The sequence below is a fragment of the Elephas maximus genome, chromosome 23 (genome assembly GCF_024166365.1).
Source record: "Elephas maximus indicus isolate mEleMax1 chromosome 23, mEleMax1 primary haplotype, whole genome shotgun sequence".
NCBI lineage: Eukaryota > Metazoa > Chordata > Mammalia > Proboscidea > Elephantidae > Elephas > Elephas maximus.
The window spans coordinates 57,307,292-57,333,405 of record NC_064841.1 but is presented as its reverse complement, the minus strand read 5'-3'; the positions used below and the strand labels follow the sequence as shown (position 1 = coordinate 57,333,405).

The window sequence follows — 26,114 nt, the reverse complement described above, 5'->3', positions numbered from 1 at the left end:
AGTCAAGCAGCTGTGGCTGGAGGGCTCTGGAGGGGCTAATTCCTCGTCCCCCTAGACACAGGGCTTTATGAAAGTGTGAGGGGGCTCCCTAATGGTCGATCCTACAGGAAGTGGGCCATGGGTGCGGCTGCCCACGTAAATCCCAGAGGCAGATGAGAAAGATGTCAACAAACTGTAATTGAGAGAAACACCACATACAACATGGAAGCCGCCTTCCCAATTTGGCATTTCTGGTTCACTGAGCTTGCTCTATCGAGCAGGGAGGGCTGTGGTCTTACTGCTTTTCAAATTTTCTCTCTAAAGCTTCAGACCTCTCCCAGGCAGATGACTAGAGCCGAAAGAGCAAAGGCAGGGCTTATGCCTACTTGAGGGGACAATTTGCAGCGAAGTTGTATTTACCTTGGTGTTGAAGCCTTCAGCATTCTGGGTAATTTTGTAGAGCTGTGGAAACCTGAGCATGCTCTCCTGAGTACAAGACCTCTCGAAGATTCCCAGAGTGAAGGGCGGCAATGCCGTGAAAATCTACACAAAGAACAATGACCCATTAGAGCAGGCCCTTTTGATTCACGCAGTGTGAGTGTTTCAGTTCTATGGAATGATGACTTAATTTCCAGTCAAGCCCAAACCTGAGAGTCCGTGATTCACAATTCTCCAGACACCCTCCAAGCAAAAAAAATAAACAAAAGACCATTTTTAACTGTTACATAATCAGCATAAAATAAATACACTGAATGCTGAAAACAGCATAATAAATATTTGATCAGCCACCAAATCTTCCTAAATTAACAACTACCTCCCTTTGTAAGGAAACCCTGGTGGCATAACGGTTAAGTGCTATGGCTGCTAACCAAAAGGTCAGCAGTTCAAATCCACCAGGTGCTCCCTGGAAACCCTACGGGGCAGTTCTACTCTGTCCTGTAGGGTTGCTATGAATCAAAATTGACCTGATGGCAACAAGTTTGTTCGGTTTTTCTTTTTTTGGTTCCTTTTATAAAACTAGCGATGACTGAGAGTCACACCACAGTGAGCTTTGTGAACTGATGTCCTGTTTTCTGTTGGTGCTAGCTGAGGCACAATTTTGCCACTTTGCATACTGGTGTTATACTCAAATTTCAGGGAGCACAGTGTACTTCACCCATTTATTTGCTCAATGGACATTTATTGGAAAGAAATTCTGGTGCCACTGTGATAAGTACCAGGTATTTAAAGATTCAAAAAAGAAGAAAGAAAAAAGAAAGGAAGGAAGGACAGAAGGAAGGAAGCAAGGGAGAAGGGAGAGGGAGGGAGGAAGGGAAGAAAAGAAAGGAAGAAAGGCAGGCAGGCAGGAAGGAAGGGAAGGTGGTCTTTCATCTCCAGGAACTGAGTCTATTGCAGAAGTAAGGATGGAGGTAGCAGGGACTGGGACGTGAATATGTACAAACAGTGCTCTGCCAAGTTATTAATGGGAGAGGGAATGAAGAAGGAGAAGGGAGAGTCAAAAAAGGATTCTTGGACCACAGAGCATCTGACCTGCAAGGTAGGGCACCCATAGGATTTGGCATGATGATCATGGATGCTGGTGACAGGGGTGCAGAAGGAAGCACCTAGTGTAGGCCCCCCTCAGAGTCTCAGGTATGAATGAGCATGGGGTATGGGGAAAATCTCTAAGATGTACAGGATGGCTAGATGAAGACGTGGTGGAAGACAAGCCTGGAGAGGAGACCAAAGCAACCTCAGATGAGCAATGAGTTCTTGAGCCAGATGGTGCCTGGCTTCTAAGACTTCTGTTTATCTGTATGTTACAGGGGCGTGACATGATAATGCTGCGCTTTAGAAGGATGAAGCCAGGTGCTGAAGAAGGGGTTTGGGATGCAGGTATCATTTCAGCTTGGCAGATGCTGGGATCCCATGGGTTCATACAGACTCCTTGGCATCAACCAAATCCATACCCACAAACCCAGCAAGCTCTCCAGCCAGCCCATGGAAATTGGCAGTATGGCTTGGAGAGAACTCTGAACTCATAACTTATATCATTTATTTGGAGACTGAGGATATGAGCCAGAGAAAGAGGCCTTTGACACAGCTGTCCAGCTAAAGCAATTGGAGAGGTGGTGAGTAAGGCCAATAAAACCCTCGTGCTCGGCACTCACCTTAAGGCAGAATGGAAAATAGCCCTGGAGTTCAAGACCTTACAAAGACTTCAAGGAGAAAAACATCCAGAGTTGTTGTACTGCTGGTCACAACTTTTCTATTTTCTTTGACTTTCTCCTTCTACCTACTTCAATTTCTCCCCCTCAGTTTACCATTAGGCTAACAACCTAGTAGACTAGTTGCCTTGGAGTCGCTTCAGACTCCTGGTGAGCCCACGTGTGTCAGAGTAGAACTGTGCTCCACAGGGTTTTAGAGGTTGATTTATTGGAAGTAGATCACCAAGGCTTTCTTCCAAGGTGTCTCTGGGTGGACTAGAATCTCTAATCTTTCCGTAAGCAGCTGAATGTGTTAACTGCTTGTACCACCCAGGGATTCTAAAAACCTAGCATGCCCTGTCATGTTTTCACCCTGCCTATAGATCCTATGGAAACCCTGGTGGCATAGTGGTTAAGTGCTACAGCTGCTGGCCAAAAGTGGGCAGTTTGAATTCACCAGGTGCTCCTTGGAAACCTTGTGGGGTAGTTCTACTCTGTCCTATAGGGTGACTATGAGTTGGAATGAGTCAATGGCAATGGGTTGTTTTATTTCATTTTTTATAGCATCCTACACACAAATATGTAGATTGTTGGGGCTCATGATTTGTTTTAAAAAGGGGGCTATTATACACCTTTTTCTTCATCATACTTTTCTCCCTAACATACATCATGGCAATCCCTCCAAGTCGACACTAATGCAGTCCTTTCAAAGCTGACCTAATAATTCATGGTAGAGACATACCGTATTTTTTCAACCATACACCTCCTGGTAGGCGTTCATCTTGTTTCCCATTCTTTGTTACCAAGTAATTACGTAATAAATATCTGTAATATATTGTACTGTATATACTTGTTCTTTTATTTTTATGGGAGGCATTCCCAGGAGTAGGATTGCTGGGTGTAAGGATATTAGATGCTGCCTGACTGCTTTCAAAAAAGGTTTCAATCGTTTACCTTTACTTGCAAAGGACAGCTGTAACCTTTTGCCTGCTTCCTTACTACCAAGAGGTGTTATACTGGTCTTTTTCTATTATCCAGTCTGGAAAAATTAGAGATATTAAACCTTACTTTTAAAACATTTACATTTTCCTGACTATCACTGGGTTTGGGTTTCTTTTCATATAGTTTTGGGACATTTGGATTCACAATTCTGTAAAATGTCTACTCAGGTCCTTTGCCCATTTTTCTATTTATAGTTTATCCTCTTTTCTAAGAGTTCTTTGAGTATAACAGATATCAATTCCGTCTTTCTGTTACAGAATTTCATCCAAATGTCCTCTTTGTCTACTGGCTTTCTTCATGGCTTCTTTTGCCATACAAAAGCTTGTAATTTTTATAAAGTCAAGAACTGTTTCTGAGTGTCCGATTGTGGTTATGGACGTCTCCCTTCCCTGGAACTTCTGTGGACTTTCCAGGAGGCTCTTGCAGGATTCTAATAGTCTTATTTTTCACATTTAAGTCTTTAATACATCTGGAATTTATTTTGGTATATGGTATAAAATAAGAAGCCAGTTTTACTTTCTTCCAGATGGAGAACCAACTGGGAGAGGACAATTAATTAATCCAAACATTTTCTACTAAATTGAAATTCTTCCTGGTGGCACAGTGGTTAAAGAGCTCGGCTGCTAACTGAAAAGTTGGCGATTGGAACTCACCAGCCGCTCCACAGGAGAAATACGTGGCAGTTGGCTTTCATAAATATTTACAGTCTTGGTTGCTACAAGTGGGAATTGACTTGATGGCAACGGGTCTGGGTTTTTATAGTACAGTCTGATATTTAGTAAAGATAAGCCTAACCTTGTGATTGTTCTCTGAACTTTCCTTACATATTTACTCTCAGACATGTGCTAATTTCTTGTATACCTTCAGATAATTTTATGCAACTCCCCTCCCCTCAAAAAAACAATCACTTGTTGAGATCCTATGTGGAATCATATAAGTTTATTTTTAATTTTAGAAGAATTGTTTCTTTTATGACTCTAAGTCTTCTCACATAAGAAAATGGTATTTGTTCAAATATCTTTCAGTGAGACTTTATGTTGTCTTCATATACCGAAAAAAAAAAAAAAAAAAAACCCATTGCCGCCGAGTCGATTCTGACTCACAGTGACCCTATAGAACAGAGTAGAACTGCCCCATAGGGTTTCCAAGGAGTGCCTGGTGGGTTTGAACTGCAAACATTTTGGTTAGCAGCTGTAGCTCTTAACCACTACGCTACCAGGGTTTCCTGTTTTCATATAAAAAAAAAAAAACAGTGCTATCGAGTCGTTTCGTTTTCATATAGGTACTGTAAAAATTACTGCTATGAATATATAACTTTAATCAGTATTTTGAAAGGAATTATTATTCCCTGTGTATTTCTAGGTTCTTATTGCTAGAATAGGAAAAAAGCTAATGATTTTTATATATTTACCATGCATCTGGTCACATTGTCAAATTCTCTGGCAATCTTAGTATTCCTTTACTGGTCTCTATTGGGTTTTTAAGATACAAAATCATATGAGCATATGTGCATGCCTGTATTATTATCAGCATATTTGTATAAGCACAGAAATAGTTTCAATTTTTTCCAATATTCATTTAATTTTCTTGTCAGTTGCTAAAAATTCCAAAACAATGCTGCATTATTGGATGGCAGCCTTCCCTAATTTTTTATTTAAAATGAAATAGTTTTAGAATTTTACCATTTATGGCAATATGCTACTTTTTTTTTTTTTTTTAAGAAAACAGTCTGTATCACAGTTCCTTGGCTTCTGTCTATTCCTATTTTGAGTTTTATTTTGGGAATGGCAGCTGAATTGCCTCAAATGCTTTTGTAGTACCTACTTATGAGACCGTGTTTTTCTTCTTCATTTAGTTGACATAGTGACATTGAGAAAGTTTTCTTGATTTTGAATTCCCTGTACACCTACCTAAGGAGGAACCCTGGTGGTGTAGTGGTTAAGTGCTTGGCTGCTAAAGAAAGGTTGGCAGTTCAAACTGAACAGCCGCTCCGTGGGAGAAAGACCTGGTAGTCTGCTCCTATAAGGATTAAAGCCTAGGAAACCCTATGGGGCAGTTCTACTCTGTCATACAGGGTTGTTATGAATTGGAATCAACTTGACAGCAACGGGTTTAGTTTTGGTTCGGTGTACCTTAAATAAATCCTACTTGGTCAAATATTTTATTGTTTTGATCATTGTTTAATATCATTTGTTGATATTTTACTGAGAATGTTTGCATTTATGTTTATAAGTGAGGTTGACACATGGTTTTCTTCTTCAAGCTATGCCTACTTGATAAAATTAAATCAGATTGATTTTCTGAAACTGTTTCAATAACATTAGAGTTATCTCTTTAACAGAAACTGGCCGCGATCCATCCTAATTCTGGTAGCTTTTGTCACTGGAGGCCTTTTAAATCTCATTCTGCTGACAACATTTCTATTCATGGATGATCCCCTTTTCTAAGAGTTATTTGAAAAATGTGACTAAGGGTATAACTGGAATCCAATAGGGCAGCATTCATTCCTTATTTGGAGAGATACATGTCAGTTTTAATGTGTTAAAAAGCAAAGATGCCACTTTGAGGACTAAGGTGTACCTGACCCAAGCCAGGCATCACATGCATGTGAAAGTTGGACAGTGAATGAGGAAGACCAAAGAAGAATTGATCGCTTTGAATTATGGTGTTGGCAAAGAATATTGACTATACCATGGGCTGCTGGAAGAATGAATAAATAAGTCTTGGAAGAAGTACAGCCAGAATGCTCCTTAGAAGTGAGGATGGCAAGACTTCATCTCACATACTTTGGACATGTTATTAGGAGGGACTGGTCCCTGGAGAAGGATATCATGCTTGGTAAAACAGAGGGTCAGCAGAAAAGAAGAAGACCTTCAAAGACATGGGTTGACAGAGTGGCTACAACAATGGGCTCAAACATAGCAATGATTGTGAGGATGGTGCAGGACCAGGCAGTGTTTTTTCTTCTGTTGGACAGAGGGTTGCTATGAGTTGGAACCGACTCAACAGCACCTAATAACAAGAAGTCAGTTTTACTGCTACGTAACCAGCTTTTTTTTTTTTAACCAGCTATAAGCGTTAAATTGGGAAAAAATGATTTGCTACTTTTGCTGGCTTAGAGAATCATACAATCAATAAGGACGGAAGAAGAAAAAGCAGGAAAGAAATACTGCTTGAAGGACATAGCAAAGAAGAAGGCAGCCCAGAAGGGGGCCACCAGCAAATGCCCTAAATGCCCCCAACTACCTCTTCCAAGGGACCTCTGTGGAGGGATCCTAGACTAGAGAAAAAAAATTCCTAAAGAGGACATTATTGGAACAATTTTGGTCATACTTGAATATGGGCTAGATGATAGTATTGTATCAACATCAAATTTTCTGATTTTGATCATTATACTGTGGTTATGTAAGAGAACGGTCTTAGGAGCTATGCATTAAAATATTAAGCAGTAAAAGGGCCTGATGCCTCTAACTGACTTTCAAATGGTTCAGAAAAGTATGTGTGTGCACCTGTGTGTGCATGTGTGTGAGAGTGTGTGCTCTTGTGCACGTACAGAGAGAGGGGAAGCAAATGCGGACATAACTGATTGGTCTGGGTGAAGGGTATATGGGAGTTCTTTGTACTCTTCTTGCAACTTTTTTCTAAATTTCAATTTATTCCAAACAAAAGCAACCACGATAATTTCAGAACATTTCCATGGGGGGCAAACTTCCATGCTCTCAAAGATTTAGACCTTCCACATGATCGACTTAGGAGGGCAATGGCCCATCTGAATGTCCCAACTGGAAATGCTTTCTCTGCCACCACTCCATGGCATCCCACTCCAACGACTGCACTGTGCACCCTGTGGGGCCCTTTTTACTTTTGAAATCCACTTTTTTAGCCACCATATCCTCCTACTTTCCTATCGTTACTGAATTCACTTTTCATCCTTATTGTAATTTCTAGGCCCTTTTTTTTTTTTTTTTTAACAATGGCTGTGTCCACCTCAACCATCAATCCTAGTCTACCAACACTCTGCACCTATCATTGCTTCTCTACCCAGCCTGAACCACATGCAGGATGATCAGGTGAGCACATCTGTCCTTTGACCTTCCATCTTGATCTACCATATCCTTCCAGGAGTAAACATACAAGCCATTTTCCCTCTTCCTGCTCTGGGGCTAGGGACCATCATGAAAAAAAAAAAAAATTGATGTTATAAATCCCTCTGATCCATTTTGTTTGTAATATACTCCCCTCGATTAATACCCCCCACCCACCCACTTCTGAGAATTGCAAATTATGGCATTTTCCACTCATTGATCATATATATATATATATTTAAAACAACAGCATATATACATATATACACAAAACAACAGCATATTTATGTGTGTGTGTGTATTCTGTTGTTGTGTGCCATTCAGCTGATTCTGATTCATAGTGACCCTACAAGATAGAGTAGAACAGCCCCATAGGGTTTCCTAGGCTGTAATCTTTAATCCGTCTTAGAAGAAGTACAGCCACAGAATGTTCCTTAGAAGTGAGGATGGTGAGACTTAGTCTCATTTACTCTGGATATGTTATCAGCAGAAGAACAGCATGCTTGGTAAAGTGGAGGATCAGCAAAAAAGAGGAAGACCCTCAGGGAAATGGATGGCCACGATGACTGCAACGATGGGCTCAAGCATAGCGATGTTTATGAGGATGGCGCAGGACGGGGCAGTGTTTCCTTCTGTTCTGCATGGGATCACTATGAGTCAGAGCTGACTTGACAGCACTTAACAACAACAATCTTTATGGGAGCAGAATGTCAAGTCTTTCTCCCACGGAACAGCCAATGGGTTTGATTTGCCAGCCTTTCAGTTAGTAGCTGAGTGTTTAACCGTTGTGCCACCAAGGCTCCTTTATATGTATGTACCTATATAAATATGTAAATAAATATAAATATAACCAATTCAAACCCATTGCTGTTCAGTCTATTCCAACTCATAGTGACCCCATAGGACAGAGAAAAACTAGCCCAAAGGATTTTCAAGGCTATAATCTTTATGGGGAACCCTGGTGGTGCAGTGGTTAAGAGCTCCACTGCTAACCAAAAGGTCAGCAGTTTGAATCCACCTGCTGCTCCTTGGAAACACTATAGGGCAGGTCTACTCTGCCCTACAGGGTCACTATGAATTGGAATAGACTCAACGGCAACGGGTTCAGTTTGGTTTGTTTTTTTAAATCTTTACAGAAGTAGACTGGCATATCTTTCTCTGGTGGATTTGAACTGCTGACCTTTCGGTTAGCAACCGAGCACTTAAGCACTGTTTCATGTCTACCCTTTCCTTAAATGGAAACAAAACAAAACAAAACAAAAAACTTCGCTACTCAAACCATGGCTTACTCTCCCCTCCTACACTTCCATTATCCCATTCATTCCTCAGCTTCAGGGTCAGCTCCTCAGGGAAAAGGCTTTAATAATTCCCCAGGCCAGATCCCATCCCCTATTCCATACTCTCCCAGTTCCCTGCATTTGTCCTGCTGGGCATTCCTCATGGTGTCTTATTATGTATTTAATTTTTGGTGGTCTATCTCTCCTACCGTGTCATAAACACCATAAAAGCAGAGATCATGCCTACTTTGGTCAGTAATGTATTTCTAGAAGCTAGAACAGTGCTTGGTACAGGGGAGGTGCTCAATCTTTTTTAGATCTACAATACTGCAAATCTTTTACAAAAGCAGTTCTTTTGAAAGCAAGCCATGATCTCATCATTTCTAAATTATCTTCTCAACCCACATTCTATCTTGCTTCTTGGCAGGGACTGACATTTTTGAAAAGGAAATAATCCACAAGGATATCACCGACAACTTAAGAGTGGATGTGCTAAAAACTACCTCATCCCTTCTTCACCCCAGCCAGGTCAGCGAGAAAGGAGACTCTTTATAAGATGGATCGACACAGTGGCTACAACAATGAGCTAAAGCAGAGCAATGATTGTGAGGATGGCACAGGACTGGGCAGTGTTTCGCTCTGTTGTAGGTGGGTCACTGTGAGTCAGCATCAACTCGACACCTAATAATACAACGGCAACAACATATTCACATTCGGTTAGGAGCTGCTCTCTACACCTAAATGCCAGAATCGCCAGTCTCAGTGTTTTCCTCCTCCCTTTTCCTTCCTTTGGCCACATTCTCCAATCAGCCTCCTTCTTTCTACCCCCACTGTTAGTGTTCACAAAAGTTCTCACCTTTGCTTAACTGCACTCTCAGCTTCCAATCATTTCACAGCACTAGTCTCTCTCTGAAACACAGATCTGATATCACTCTTCTGGTTTAAACTCTTGATGGCTCTTCCAACTTCCTTCCAAAGTTCAAGTTCCTTAGCATGAAATTCAGGAGTTTCCCATACAGATGTCATACCTCCCGCTTGGCTCCTTTGCCTACCCCTAGATGTTTCTTCTGAGGAGTCCTGGTGGCACAACAGTTAAGCGCTCGGCTGCTAACTGAAAGATGGATGGTTGGAACCCACCAGTGGCTCCATAGGAGAAAGACCTGGTGATCTGTTCCCATAAAGATTATAGCATAGGAAACCCTATAGGGCAGTTCTTCTCTGTCATATAGGGTCGCTATGAGTCCAGAATTGACCCTGCACCACACACCAACAACGTTTCTTCTGGAACATTCCCCAAGCAATGAAACTCCCCATTCAGTAGATGCATGAATGTGCACTATGGCTGCGCTACCGCTCCAGTTAGCATTCCATCCACCCTTCTGCTATCACAGCCTCTCAGGGTTCACTCAAATAACACCTCTAAGAAGTGCGCTGCAATCTCCCCAGTCAAAACGCACCACTCGCCTCTAGTTCTGTTACACCTCCCCACCCCCACTCTGGCTTTTATTCTGTGTATGGTGGTAAAAGGTTATTTCTTCATAGTCTGGGGGACACATAAATGAGTAAACCCCAGAGATTAAAGGTTGTTGTGGATCTTAAACTTTAATGTGCATATCAGTCACTGGAAAAGTTTGGTTGAAATGCAGTATTTCTGAGACACTGTTTGCTAAGACAGGGTGGGGCTTAGAAATCTGCATTTTTATAAACAACCCCTGGTTACTTGCATGTGAATGGTCTGAAAAAATAGAGCCCAACAGCCTACAAGCATCTTACATACAGTTGCTCGGTGCTGCCAAGTAGATTCAGATTCATAGTGACCCCACGTGACAGAGTAGAACTGTCCCCACAGGGTTTTCTAGGCTGAAGCAGATCATTAGGTCTTTCTCCTGTGGATCTACTTGGTGGGTTCAAACTGCCAACCTTTTGGTAAGCAGTCAAACACTTAACCAGTGCACCACCAGGGCGCACAATAAAATTTATTGAGTTAATTTGAGTTGCCCAAGCTACAGTGAGCTAGCAGAATAGAACACAATAGAATCTGGCCCTCGTGCCTCAAGCATGAAAATAGAGCACAACTCCATTGTCAGTAACCAGGTGGCATGTATTCCAGCCCTGTCTTTAGCTCTAAAACATACTCTGCTGGGCCTCAGCTTCCTCTTTATAAAATACGCACGTGGGTATGAATTTGTGTGAGGTGTCACCCTCATGACACTTTGGCCCTTCCCAGCAGTAAATCAGTATGGAACAGTCAGCATATTTATTTTTTCCTTGACTGTTGCATAATTTTAAGCTACTCAAAATAGTTTTATTTCAGCTTTGAAAAATTCACAATCTGTGCTCTCTCCCCTTAGGAAGTGGAGGGGAGGCACTGAGCCACTGCCCAAGGGGCACACATTTAGGGCAGCTTTTCTCCCACAGGGGATGGGCTGATACCAATTCAGCCCTGCTCTCCATACCTACCGCATTTGTCTCTTAACCAAAAAAAAAAAAAAAAAAAAAACCCAAGCTTATTGCGGTTGATTCTGACTCATAGTGACCATGTAGGACAGAGTAGAACTGCCCTTCACGGTTTCCAAGCAGCACCTGGCGGATTCAAACTGCCGACCTCTTGGCTAGCAGCTGTAGCTCTTAACCACTATGCCATCAGGGTTTCCTTTGTCTCTTAGGGCTTAAGTGTTAGTAACCAACTTGCTAGTGCATTCTGTGGTAAGTACCACAGCATGGTTAACTGATCCATGCAGTTTAAACTCAAGACTCCAAGTAAGACTCAAACCCTTTGCCATCAAGTCGATTCTGACTCATAGAGACCCTATAGGACAGAGTAGAACTGCCCCATAGGGTTCCAAGGCTGTAATCTTTATGAAAGCAGACTGCCACATCTTTCTTCCTCGGAGCGGTTGGTGGGTTTGAACTGCCGACCTTCCTGTTAGCAACGGAGCTTTTAACCAGTGTGCCACCAGGGCTCCAACTGAGACTCAGTGAAGTCTTATTCTAACCATCCGACCCTCTTAACTTGTAGGCTCCACACGACTATGGAGAACTTGTGTTATTCATTTATACCCAGCACCTAGCAGAGAAGTTACCGGCCAACCCCCACCGGCCCCCCCCCCAAAAAAAAAGGGTTAAGTGCACAAAGAACTTGAATATCCAGACACAGATGTATACACAAGCCATAAATATTTATAGCACCACAATTTATATTATTGGAGGTCTGATAACTTCTAGCTATTCCCAGCCACGAAGGCTGTTTCTGAATGTGAACTCCCACAGGGCAGAGAATGCCAGGGTTAGGGTCCCAAACAAGGGGGAGAGCACAGCTAGAGAGATGGGCTGCACTGGGTCTCTGCCACACAAATCTACAAGTCCCTTCCTTCTTTCTGCCAGTAAAACAAAAAGCAAGAACACGAAGCAGCCATAAAGTCGTTTCAGCCTGCAGCTTATATTTATTTCCAGCTTTTGAATTCATTACAGTCAAGTCATGAAAAAAATAACCGCAAATTCATGAAAACTATCAAATAAGCTCATTACAATTCACCACAGGGGCTGGAAATCAGAATTCATTATTTTAGTCCTAACTCTGTAAGAACACATCCTTCTGCAAGGACAGATGCTCTTTTAAGAAGGACAAAGAGAACACTAGATCACATACTGCCTACTCGTATCTGTGTTTAAGAATTCAGAAATGAAAGTATGAAACGGAATAAGTCTAGATGCAGTTCAGACGTTTTTACTTGAGTTAAAAACACAAAAATATCGCACAGGCATTTAGTAAGGAGGTAACGAGGGTCTATCGTCAAGATATATGGGTTCATAATTTCATGGGGTTAGTATTCCAGAATGATCTGCTATGATTGAAACCATGTGTGGGGAGTTTGGCTTCTGTAGGATGTTTCTCGGCAACAAAGGCCCTAAAGATGTATATGTGCTGCCTGCTATGTACAGAGATGATTGACTTAGATACACTTCCCAGACATAAACAGCCAAGGAATGTCACTGACGTTCTGCATGCTATCAGATAGAGGTGGAGGATGCTTACCACATTGTATAAGCCGATGCACCAACGTTCAAACAGAATCTGCCCAGAAAATCCATTAACAAAGGCGAACCAAAGCTGAAAGAGAAGAAAGTTCATGAAGTTTTATATCAATGTTGACCTAAATGTTTCCACTCACTGAAGAAGTAGTGGGGGAATGTGGACCACCAGCTGGACACATCTGCTAAGGAATCATTAGCCAGGGGACCATAGCAGTGGCTCGTTCATAAAACATAAATCCTGAAGATCACAAGCTTCAACATTTGAAGGAAGAATGAGATTTAAGGCACATATCAATATGGTTAAATAAATAACTTATGAGAGGTAATATACAAATGTTTACAGAAAAACAACTAATTTTTAATTTATGCCTAATATGTCTTGTGTCAACACCTTCTCGCTGACTGAAAAGAGTCTCACTTCATGTTCTTTTATCTTGTAAAGTGAATTTATTAAATACGATTTATCTTGGTGGGACTTATGGGAGATAAAAATCATAAATTTAAAAAAAGCAAAACAAAACCTTGTTGATCATGTATATTCTTAGTTCATGCAATAGTGACCCTCCGTAATTGGATGTCAACCACTTAGAAAAGATCAAAATGCAATAATATGAAAGTAATATGCCTAAAATCCTCTTCTGGAATGACATAGGATGCGTAAATAAATAAAATGTAGACTATTACTTATGCCTCCAAGTAGTCTATCATTCTAACTGATTAGGCAACACTGACATAAGAAACTGCAGAGCAAATCACCAGAATGTGATCAGTGCTGCATGACTTAGAGACAAGAACGATCACCAAGGGTGTAATTAGATGAGGACATGGAGGAGTGAAGAATGGAGGGGAAGAGGGGCAGGGTGAACCATGAGGAGGATGGACCATACATAGCCTGACATAGAAGTCAATGAATACCGAAATATGGAATATAAAATTCTGTGGCTTAAAATCCAGCTGAATTCCTATGATACAACAGGATTCCAGTGAATTTGGGTACGCCAGAACTGCCACCCACCCTTCCCTAAAATATTCCATTTTGTGGAAATCGCAAAATCTGCTTTAACAATGTAAAATCACAATGGACTTAATCAGTTAGTGTGGTAGAACCAGACTGACAACAGTGAACAGCAACCTCATGATAACCTGAGTTGAAATAAACTCCGTGACTAAAAAAAATGTTTAATAATATTTTATTGTGTTTTTGGTGAAGGTTTACACAGCAGTTTAGGTTCTCATTCAACAATTTCTGAACACGTTGTTCAGTGACATTGGTTACATTCTTCACCACGTGTGAACATTTTCATTATTTGCATTCTGGTTGTTCCATTTCCATTAATCTAGTCTCACCGCCCCCTTACATTCTCATCTTTGTGTTATAGTAATTGTTGACCATGGTACTAAAAGTCCACTGTCAAAGTTTTCAAAATCAGTCTCTTGATGCCACCAGACTAAGCTTCTTGAGTTAGGAATTATTTTCTATGCTGCTCTATGCACAGTATACCTTATGCTATGCTTGGTACAAAACAGGGAGGGATTCACTGAGTCCCAGTGGGATTAAATTAAATATCTCAATTCAATTGCAAGATAAATTTTTCTTAAGCACATCTTTCATCATCTCATTCCTTAATTCAAAAATTACTAGAGTTCTTTCCTAAGTCTAAGATAAGCTTGCTGACTTTGAAAAATCCCTCCACACCCCTATTTGATGTTATTTTTTTTTTTTTAAAGTAATATTTTGTGGTGCTTTGGATGAAAGTTTACACAGCAAGTTAGCTTTCCATTTGGCAATTTCCACACAACTTGTTCAGTGACATTAGTCACATTTTTCACAATGTGTCAATATTCTCTTGGTGTTCTTGTTCCATTTCCAGCACTCTAGTTTCCCTGCCCTTCATCTTCTCATCTTTGCTTTGGAGTAAATATTGAACTTTTGGACTCATACAGATGGGTTTTTAGTAGAGCACCATGCTTATGGGTAATATCCTTTATTTTGTGTGTCACTCTGCTATTTTGCTAAAAGGTGATCTCAAGGGATAGTTTTGGTTCAAGGTTTAAAGAGTGTCTCAGAGAATCCTCTAGTCTCAACTGGTTCAGTTAGTCTGGCCATTTTTAAGAAAGAGTTTTGTTCTACATTCTTATCCCATTCTATTTGGGACCATCTATCTAGTGCATACAGACATACTCTTTTTAATGTCTACATAAAGTTTCATCGAACGGTTAATTATGGTTTCACTGTCCATGAAGGTTGTTCTAATTTTTTGTTTTTCCAAATAATGCCAAGGTAAGCATCTTTGTGTTTTCATGTTGAATACGATGTGATTATATCTATAAGACATGATTTAGAGTATGCTCCTAAAGGGGCCCTGGTAGCACAGTGGTAAAGAGCTCAGCTGCTAACCAAAAGGTCAGCAGTTCAAATCTACCAGCTGCTCCTTGGAAACCCTACGGGACTGTTCTACCCTGTCCTATAGGGTCGCTACGAGTCGGGATTGACTTGATGGTGACAGGTTTATTGTGACCCCAGTCAGAAAGTTCAGTGGTTATAGCCAGGTACCATCTAGTTGTTCTGGTCTCAGGGTAGATGAGGAGCTTGTCCTGAGGAGGCAAAGAGGAGCCTGTCCTCAGGGGACCAAGAGGAGCTGAGAGAGCTGTCCTGCACTGAAGGGAGACTCTGCCTATATGCCTCCTTATCCTAATTCCTGAGTTGTAGCCTGTTGATCCTGATCCCATGTTGTACCCTGTTCCTTAGTAAACCACTTAGCTGTAAGTACAGTTGTGAGATCTGTGAGATGCTGCAGCAAATTGCCAAACTCAAACAGGGGAGGGAAGAGTGATGAGGGGAAGGAGAGTGGCCGGTGTCAGAGATGAGATGGTGCAGCAGCTTAAGGGTGTGGAAATCTGGGATATACTTGACCTCTGCCTCACAGGAATTGGCTTTGTGCTGATTCTTATATTTGAAGTTTTTCATAAAGTTTTTTTTTTTTTTTCCTAATGTCACCATCCAGAATAATCATGTTTATGATTTTGGTGTGTTTTTTTCATTGCACTTTATACACTTGATTATCACATTGTTCACTCAGTTTTATATTCCGTCTTTTATATGATAAAAAAAATTTTTTTTTGATAAAAATTTTTTTGTGTCAGTGGAATATTTGTCACAAATGCATGTCTATTTACAGAATAATATTTTGTCACATGGATATGACATTATTTGTTAACTATTCCATTGTCATTTTTGCAACTGCCTATTTCCCTCTCCCTTGTTGTTGTTGTTGCTAGGTGCCGCCGAGTTGGTTCCAACTCATAGCGGCCGTCTGTACCACAGAATCTAACACTGCCCAGTCCTGCGCCATCCTTACAATCGTTGTTATGCTTAAGCCTATTGTTGCAGCCACAGTGTCAATCGATCTTATTGAGGGTCTTCCTCTTTTCCGCTGACCCTATACTTTATCAAGCATGATGTTCTTCTCCAGGGACTGATCCCTCCTGACAACATGTCCAAAGTATGTAAGACACAGTCTCGCCATCCTTGCTTCTAAGGAGCATTCTGGTCGTACTTCTTCTAAGACATATTTGCTCATTCTTTTGACAGTCCATGGTATATTCAATATTCTTCACCAACACCACAATTCAAAGGTGTCAGTCCTTCCATCTTCCTTATTCATTGCCCAGCTTTCACATGCATATAATGCAATTGAAAATACCATGGTTTGGGTCAGGTGCACCCTAGTCTCTAAGGTGACATCTTTGCTTTTCAACACTTTAAAGAGATCCTTTGCAGCAGATTTGCCCAGTGCAATGTGTCTTTTGATTTCTTGACTGCTGCTTCCATGGGTGTTGATTGTGGATCCAAGTAAAATGAAATCCTTGACAACTTCAATCTTTTCTCTGTTTATCATGATGTGGCTTATTTGTCCAACTGTGAGAATTTTTTTTCTTTATGTTGAGGTGTAAGTAAGTGCTTCAAGTCCTCTTCACTTGCAGCAAGCAAGGTTGTGTCATCTGCATAATGCAGGTTGTTAATGAGTCTTCCTCCCATCCTGATGCCCCATTCTTCTTCATATAGTCCAGCTTCTTGTATTATTTGCTCAGCATACAGACTGAATAGGTATGGTGAAAGGATACAACCCTGACACACATCTTTCCTGACTTTAAACCAGTTAGTATCTGCCTCTTGATCTATGTACAGATTCCTCATGAGCACAATTAAGTGTTCTGGAATTCCCATACTTTGAAAGGTTATCCGTAATTTGTTATGATCACACAGTCGAATGCCTTTGCATAGTCAATAAAACACAGGTAAACATACTTCTGGTATTCTCTGTTTTCAGCCAGGATCCCTCTGACATCAAAAATGATATCCCTGGCTCCACGTCCTCTTCTGAATCTGGCCTGAATTTCTGGCAGTTTCCTGTCAATATACTGCTGCAACCACTTTTGAATGATCTTTGGCAAAATTTTGCTTGCCAGTGATATTAATGATATTGTTTGATAATTTCCACATTCAGTTGGATCACCTTTTGTGGGCATAGGCACAAATATGGATCTCTTCCAGTCAGTTGGCCAGACAGCTGCCTTCCAAATTTCTTAGCATAGAGGAGAGAGCACTTCTAGTGCTGCACCTGTTTGTTGAAACATCTCAATTGATACTCTGTCAATTCCTGGAGACTTTCTCCAACGCTGTCAGTGCAGCTTGGACTTCTTCCTTCAGCACCACTGGTTCCTGATCATAAGCTACCTCTTCAAATGGTTGAATGTCAACTAATTCTTTTTGGTATAATGACTCTGTGTATTCCTTCCATCCTCTTTTTATGTTTCCTGCATTGTTTAATATTTTCCCAATAGAATCCTTCACTGTTGCAACTCAGGCTTGAATTTTTTCTTCAGTTCTTTCCACTTGAGAAACGCTGAGTGTGTTCTTCCCTTTTGGTTTTCCATCTCCAGCTCTCTGCACATGTCATTATAATACTTTACTTTGTCTTCTTGAGGTGCCCTTTGAAATCTTCTGTTCAGTTCTTTTACTTCCATTTCTTCCTTTTGCTTTAGCTGCTCGATGTTCGAGAACAAGTTTCAGAGTCTCCTCTGATGTCCATTTTGGTCTTTTCTTTCTTTCCTGTCTTTTCAATGACCTCTTGTTTTCTTCATGTATGATGTCCTAGATGTCATTCCACAACTCATCTTGTCTTCGGTTATTAATGTTCAATATCTGAAATCTCTTCTTGAGATGGTCTCTAAATTCAGGTGGGATATACTCAAGGTTGTACTTTGGCTCTCATGGACTTGCTCTGATTTTCTTCAGTTTCAACTTGAACTTGCATGTGAGCAATTGATGGTCTGTCCCACAGTTGGCCCCTGGCCTTGTTCTGACTGATGATACTGAGCTTTTCCATCGTCACTTTCCACAGATGTAGTCGATTTGATTCCTGTGTATTCCATCTGGCGAAGTCCATGTGTATAGTCGCCGTTTATGTTGGTAAAAAATGGATTTGAAATGAATACATTGTTGGTCTTGCAAAATTCTATGATGCAACCTCCAGCACTGTTTCTATCACCAAGGTGATACTGTCCAACTACAGATCCTTCTTCTTTGTTTGCAACTTTCGCATTCCAATCGCCAGTAATTATCAGTGCTTCCTGATTGCATGTTTGATCAATTTCAGACTGCAGAAGCTGATAAAATCTTCAATTTCTTCATCTTTCACCTGAGTGGTTGGTGCGTAAATTTGAATAATAGTTGTATTAACAGGTCTTCCTTGTAGGTGTATGGATATTATCCTGTCACTGACAGTGTTGTACTTCAGGATAGATCTTGAAACGTTCTTTTTGACAATGAATGCAACATCATTCCTCTACAAGTTGTCATTTCTGGCATAGTAGATTATATGATTGTCTGATTCAAAATGGCCAATACCACTCCATCTCAGCTCACTAATGCCTAGGATATCGATGTTTATGCACTCCATTTCATTTCTGATGATTTCAAATTTTCCTACATTCATACTTTGTACATTCCAGGTTCCAATGATTAATGGATGGCTGTAGCTGTTTCATTTCATTTTGCGTCGTGCCACAGCAGCAAATGAAGGTCCCAAAAGCTTTACTCCATCTGCGTCATTAAGGTCAACTCAATTTTGAGGGGGCAGCTCTTCCCCAGTCATCTTTTGAGTGCTGTCCAACCTGGGTGGCTCATCTTCCAGCACTGTATCAGACAATGTGCTGCTGCTATTCATAAGGTTTTCACTGGCTGATTCATTACAGAAGTAGACTGCATGGTCCTTCTTCCTACTCTGTCTTAGTCTGGAGGCTCAGCTGAAACCTGTCCTCCATGGGTGACCCCGCTGGTATCTGAATACCAGTAGCATAGCTTCCAGCATTGCAGCAACAGGCAAGCTCCCGTAGTACGACAAACTAACAGACCATGGAGGCCCTTTCCCTTAGCACCTGGTAACAGTTAATCTTCTCTCTTCTGGATGAATTTACCTATTCTAGATATTTCACATAAGTGGGATCATTCGATGTTTGTCCTTCTGTGGCTGACATATTTCACTCAGCGTAACATTTTTAAGATTCATCCATGACGTAGTGTGTACCAGCACCTCATTTCTACTAGGCAATGGGGAGTTAAAAAATAATAACAGAATAGTTAATAAATAATGTCATATCCATGTGACACAATATTATTCCATAAATAAACGTGTTTATGACAAAGTTTCCACAGATAAAAAATATTTATTATTTTCCATTGTATGTATGTACCACATTTTGTTTATCTATTCATCTATTGATGGACACTTGAGTTGTTTCCACCTTTTGGCTATTGTGAATAATCCTGCAGTGAACACTGGTGTACAAGTATCTGTTTGAGTCCCTGCTTTCAATTCTTTTGACTATACACCTAGACTGGAATTACTGAGTTATATGGTAATTATACATTTAACTTTTTGAGGAACCATAAAATTGTGTTCCACAGCAGCTACACCATTTTATAATCCCACCATCAGTGTACAAAGGTTCCAATTTCTCCACATCCTCACTAACACTTGTTATTTTCCCCATATTGTAACAAGGAGCTACATTTAAAAAAAATGGGTAACACTCAACAAGAAAATAGTGTGGGGCTTAGACACAGACATCAGCACAATAGAAAGAAAAACATAAAGGAATTCAACACAATGCATAGGAAATAATCTCTATAGAAGAACCCAGCCACAGAGCAGAAAAAATGTGAACACTCTTGGCAAGTCTAAAGGAAATAAAGAAAATGTGGCTTTTTGTTAAAATAATGGCTAAAAGAAAATACATATGATACAAAGAAGGAAACAGATATAAAAACCTTAATATTACAAATTAAAGCCATATTAAGGGAAATAAAAGCCAGAATAGACATTGCTGAAACCGCAGTTGGGGGTAAGTAAGGTAGGCTTGAGAAAGCAAATTCTAGGCTAAGGACAAAGGGTTCACATTGATTTTAAAGGAAACTCAGAGATATAAAAGTCTGTTAAAGAATAACAGCAAGAGTGAAAAAGCTGAACTTGGAAAAACAAAGAGCAAGTTCGACAGAAAAAATGTGCAAAGATATAATAGAAAAATTTCTGAAATATTCTGAACAGTTGCTCAGCAAATGGAGAAGGCACTCTATTAGCAGGAAACAAAACAACAGATACGGAAAGATCAACACCTGCACTCATCCTGATACATGAATTAATGAGTTGTAAACTATAAAAATAGTAATTCTTTAGCACATTCTGGTAGAAAAAGCAAACAGCCTACAAGGGGAAAAAAAATCAAGCTGGGTTCATATTTCTCTCTAGTGATATGCAATACTAGAATCCAGTAGTGAATGTTTACAGGTCCTCAGAGAAAGTGTGACAAGAATTTTAGCAAAAGATAGAAACTATGGAAAATTAAAAGCTGAAAACATTGCATAGAAGGTGATAACAGAACTAACACAAAACATGTCTGCGAGGTTAACAATAAAATAAAAATTAAAAGATGCTCAGATGGATACAAAAATAAATCCAAAATATATGCTACATATAAGAGAAACCCTGGTTGCGTAGTGGTTAAGAGCTATGGCTGCTAACCAAGAGTTCAGCAGTTCGAATCCACCAGGCGTTCCTTAGAAACTCTATGGGGCAGTTCTACTCTGTTCTATAGGGTCACTATGAGTCGGAATCGACTCGACGGCAGTGGGCAGTGGTTTTATAAGAGAAACATGTAAAACAAACATGAAAAAGACACACTATTCAAAGAAGATCAAATTTATAACCCCAACTTAAAAAGCCCTACATAATAAGGCCTCACCTAACTGTCACATTGCCTCTTGCCCACTAAGCTCCAGCATATGGCCTCATGTTGTTACTTGCACACACCAGGCATGGATCCATCTTTATTATTTTGTGCCCCCAAATCCAGATAATTGTATCAACAGCATTTGTTGAAAAAGCCATCTTTACCCCACTTGTTTGAAATACCTTTTAGCATATAATAAACTACCATATTATTTGAAAAAGGTTGTTCTATTTCAGCCTCAATCCATAAACCCAAATTAATTACAGATGAGTTGAATATTTAAACATAAAAAATGAAACTTTGAAAGCATTAGAAGAAAACATGAAAAAAATTAAACATGAAAAATGACTCATTGCAAGATACTAAACTGAGAAATTGTACAGAGAGAAATAAATTTAAAACACAGAAATTAATTTCTATAGAGGAGAATATTAATAAAGTTAAAATAAAATTGATAAACAGTACAAATGTATTTGTAACACCTATGAAAAGAAAGACCTAATTTCCTTAATATATGAAGAATTCTTACAGATTAGAAGGAAACAGTCCTCCAAGTGGCCAGGAAAATGGGCAGACCACATGCAGGCTGATCACAGGAGGAAAAAGACTCGTAAATACAAGAAACCTTGCTTTATATTAAAACACACATATACATACACACAGGAATATCATTTTTTTTTTTTACCTATCAGATGGGCAAAGATTTAAAAGTTTGATAGCCTGTGGAAATAGTTACTTTTATACCCACTCGAGAAGGTAGCGTTATCTACAAATATGTTGAATTAACTTTCCCTTGATCCAGTGATTCCACTTTTAGGGACATATTCTAAATTATATTTTATAGCTGTAATCACATCGTACCCAACATGGTAACACTTACCTTTGGCATTATTTGGAAAAACAATAAATTAGAACAACCTGCATGGACAGTGATAGATACTTGGTTAAATTATGGTTCATCCATTCAATGAAACTTTACGCAGACATTAAAGAGTATGTCTGTATGCCCTGTAATACAAACATCTCACAGACATATCATTAAAATGAAAAACATTAAAATATATGTTGAATGTTCATGATTGTGTACGACAGGTGTGCACATTTACATATGCATGGCTGTTTTCTGGAAGACACATAAAATTGGTTAGTATTCACTATCTCTAGGTAGTGAAAGTGTTCTCTCACTGGTAGGAACAAAGCTCACTAATAACTCTTGTGTTGTTTCGAACTTTTTGTGTTGTTTCATTTATATAACTGATTTAAGCAGTGGTTTCCAACTGAGGGTGATTTTGCCTCTGAGGAGCTATTTCACCCTATGGGTTGGACCTTTTGGAGCCCTTTTGCAGACCTTTTTGATTGTCACAACTGGAAGTGGGGTGATATTAGCATCAAGTGGGTAGAGGCCCCAATGTCTGCTAAGCATTCTATAACCCACAGGACAGCCCCGCCCCAACAAATAATTTTTCAGTCCAAAATGTCAAACGTGCTACTGTTGAGAAATCCTAGATTAACGAAACAAAGTTATTTAGGTCAACCTGTTAAAATTTAGATACCTTGTAGTAAGAGTTGTTTGTTATAAATAAGAAAAAAAAAATGACATGTGACAAATTCCATGAAGCCAAGATTCATGTGTGTGTGTATGGGGTGTAGGTTCAGAAACTTTCACTCCTTTCTGAATAATTTCCCTCTAGCCTGACCTCAAGGAGCCCTGATGGCATAAACGGTTAAGTGCTGGGCTGCTAACCCAAAGGTTGGTGGTTTGAACCTACCCACTGGCTCTGTGGAAGAAAGACCTGATAATCTGCTCCCATAAAAGAGTACAGCTTAGGAAACCCTATGGGGCCGTTCTACTCTGTCACATGGGGGCACTATGAGTCAGAATTGACTTGACAGCACCTAACAACAACAGCCTGACTTGGTATGTAGAGCCAGAGTCCCTTTCTATATACAGAGGAACATGGTGGATCTGAATTCAGTCAACTCACTCATTTAGATACTTAACACAGAAATATATCTTTATAAATTGTGAATTGTTGTTGCTAGGTGCCGTCTTGTTGGTTCTGACTCATAGCAACCCTATGAACAACAGAACAAAACACTCCCTGGTCCTGTGCTGTCTTTGAAATCGTTGTTATGTTTGAGCCTATTGTTGCAGCCAGTGTATCTATCGATCTTATTGAGAGTCTTCCTCTTTTCCACTGACCCTGTACTTTATCAAGCATGATGTCCTTCTCCAGGGGCTGATCCCTCCTGACAACATGTCCAAAGTATGTAAGATGCAGTCTCGCCATCCTTGCTTCCAAGGAGCATGCTGGCTGTACCTCTTCTAAGATGGATTTGTTTGTTCTTCTGGCAGTCCATGGTATAAAAAAAATATAGTCAATATTTATTGCTAACACTACAATTCAAATGCATCATTTCTTCTTTTGGCCTTCCTTATTCATTGCCCAGCTTTCGCATGCATATGAGGTGACTGAAAACATCGTGGCTTGGGTCAGGCACACTGTAGTCCTCAAAGTGATATCTTTGCTTTTTAACACTTTAAAGAAGTCGTTTGCAGTCTAATTAAATTACTAATTAGGAATCATTTTAATACTGAGGGTGAATTTTGCACACGCAAGACACTCAAGTTGTTGAATACATACAATAAAAGAAAAAGAAAATCCTAGAAAATTTAGCATCTCTTTCTCAAGCTTTGTTTCAGGCACTGCTGAACCATGTAAAAATGTTCACTCTTCACTTCAACGTCGTTGATTAGCAGGGAGTTGGGATATTTCCTCTGTGCAGCTAGTGTTGTGATTCTACCCCACTCAGCACTGGTGTGGCCACATGTTTCTTCAAAGAACTTTGCTATGTTTGTACTAATTTTTATCAGTTGCAGGTGCTGTAGCGTTTCAAAAGCCATAAACAAAATCGTTCTCAATATTTCCAATTTCAATTTCATTCTTCATTAAAATAATCCATCACTAGGTGACCAGACCTGTTTATTTCACTGGAACAATTTATCTGGTAGAGGAAAAAGAATTAAAACCAAAATAAACAAGAAAATCCACCTCATAATTTCAAAAGCCATGAGCTGGTTTTCTCTTACATTGTAAACACTCAAACCTGATTTCATTTTGGCAAGATTTCCATAGGTGAAGCGGGAAAAGTAGGAGAACCCACTGTATTTTTAAATATTTATACAAACATACTTAGCTCAGTTTTTATTTTATTTAGTCATGAAACAGGTACATGATGGCTTTCTGACACACTATAAAATCAGTCTTTCACACTAGTTATTCATATACAAATGTTAATTCATATACAAAAATAAGAAAGCACCATCCAATTTCTAAACATTAACGTCATTCTTGGTGGACCAGAAGTTCCAAGCTGCATGCACCACACATACAGTCGTGAATCCAAACAGATGGCCAGTCTTCCCTCCCGTGCACAGTGTGTTGGCTAGCTTTTAGGCACTAAATTTGACTCTTTTGGATTAATGGGGAAAAAAAATTCCTTTGCTGTTACTTTCTTGTTAACTAGGAATGTTATTAAATGAATGCAGTTAAAGCTGGGAGTGCCAGGTTCTGTCTGGACTGACTCAGACTTGGTGAGTTGGTGGGAAGACCTGCCAAGCGCTGCTGGCTTGCCAAGCTCCTGGGGTTTTTGGTCCTCAAATGTAGTGCTGTTATGAGCAAAATAACCCAAACTTATTAAATGGCTTTTCCTTCTTGGAAAAAGACCCTTCTTTGCTCTAACTGCTGCCTGACTGCCAAAAATGCAGTAACCATCTTGGCTAATTGCACCGACTCCTGTCTGGAGGTCCCAACAGCCATAGTCCAACCTCGGTGGGTTGTACCTGCTGCTGCTCAGGCTCTCCACTAACAGATGACATACTTAAATGGTGTTTCATTTGGGGAAGGGATGGATTGTTATGTACTCTGTTCTTCAAGACCCATGATCGAGGACTGAAGTGGAACATAGCCTAGTCAGCATTAAGTAAATAAATTAGCCATATGGTTTCTTACTAAAGTGGCAGTACAACCATGATTTTCAAATTTGTATATTGTGTCTGAGTTGATTAACTACCATTCAAGAGATCTGCTTAACAGTCAATGTGCTACCATCTCTGTGGAATTTGAGCTGGCGATGTATTAAAATAATGAAGAAACAAACTACACTTGGTCTATGAATCCTATTTCTGGAAATCCATTTCTCATAAATAAAAGCACCTATACAGAAAAAAACATCTCATTTTGCAGCACCGTTGTTGAAAACACAACAAAAAGTATAGAAAAAATACCTGAATGTCCTTTATCGGGGCAAGTATAGCAATTCTATAAAATACGTAGCAGCCATATTTTAAATGTTAAATCTATATGTATGGAAATGAAGCGTTGCCCAAGAAGTAGTAGACTGAAAAAAGAAAAGCCAAATAGATAGATAGATAGGAGATCAAAGGAATAAGTCAGAGATGTTACTATAGATGAAGAGCTGTCAGAAGTGACAGTGGCAATAGCAGCAGCAGCAGCAGTGGCACTCACAGTAGTAAGATGCTCTACAGACTTCCCCTCAAGTATCTTTTGTGACACTTGAGTAAATATCACTAACTCATGGTGTTGAGTGGCCAGAACAAATGGAGACTAGAAAGCATATTCTAATAAATGGAGAGGGTCTTATCCGTAAAATCTTTGGAGAGTTTTGTCTTGTTGAGTCAGTCTTGGACGGGTACAATGCTAGCAGCAAACACCATATTCGCAAACTTCTAAGGCAAACAAACAAAAGCAACTTGCAGAGAAACATGTATAAAAACAAAACAAAACCCCACACCCCTTGCAGTTGAGTCCAATTCTGACTCATAATGACCCTACAGGACAGAGTAGAACTGCTCCCTAAGGTTTCCAAGGCTGTACTCATTTTTTTTGTAAAACCACAACAAAAATGGCATAAGCCTACATATGTTTGTATGAGCGCAAAGAAAGTTATGGAAGGTTAACCAAATGGTTCCTATTGATTGCTTCGGTAGGCATGGAGGCAAATGAGGGAACTAATGTGTTCTTTAAACACCATTATTATCATAACAAATACATGTTACTTCTACTTTAAAGAATTATGTAGAAGAAATCAACTTGCTTGCTCTATCACTGCACCACAGCTCACTTTTCTCTTCGCTCACCACATTCTATAACTTTTTGTTGCATTGTTATTCTCTCTACTCCACTGTTTGTAAGATGCATGAGGTCAGAGATCATATCGACTCCACTCACTACTGG

The 26,114-nt window shown here is 39.9% G+C and overlaps 1 protein-coding gene across 1 annotated transcript in view; it reads right to left on the bottom strand.

Moving 5' to 3' along the window:
• The window catches only part of ATP8A2 (ATPase phospholipid transporting 8A2), a 705,555-nt gene that overhangs the window by 74,693 nt on the left and 604,748 nt on the right, over nt 1-26,114 (bottom strand). Inside the window, exons 28-29 of the mRNA XM_049867411.1 lie at nt 12,566-12,640; nt 400-522 (exon numbers count right to left, since the gene is read on the bottom strand). Of these exons, the coding sequence (XP_049723368.1) occupies nt 400-522; nt 12,566-12,640 (198 nt within the window). The remainder of the gene's footprint in view (nt 1-399; nt 523-12,565; nt 12,641-26,114) is intronic.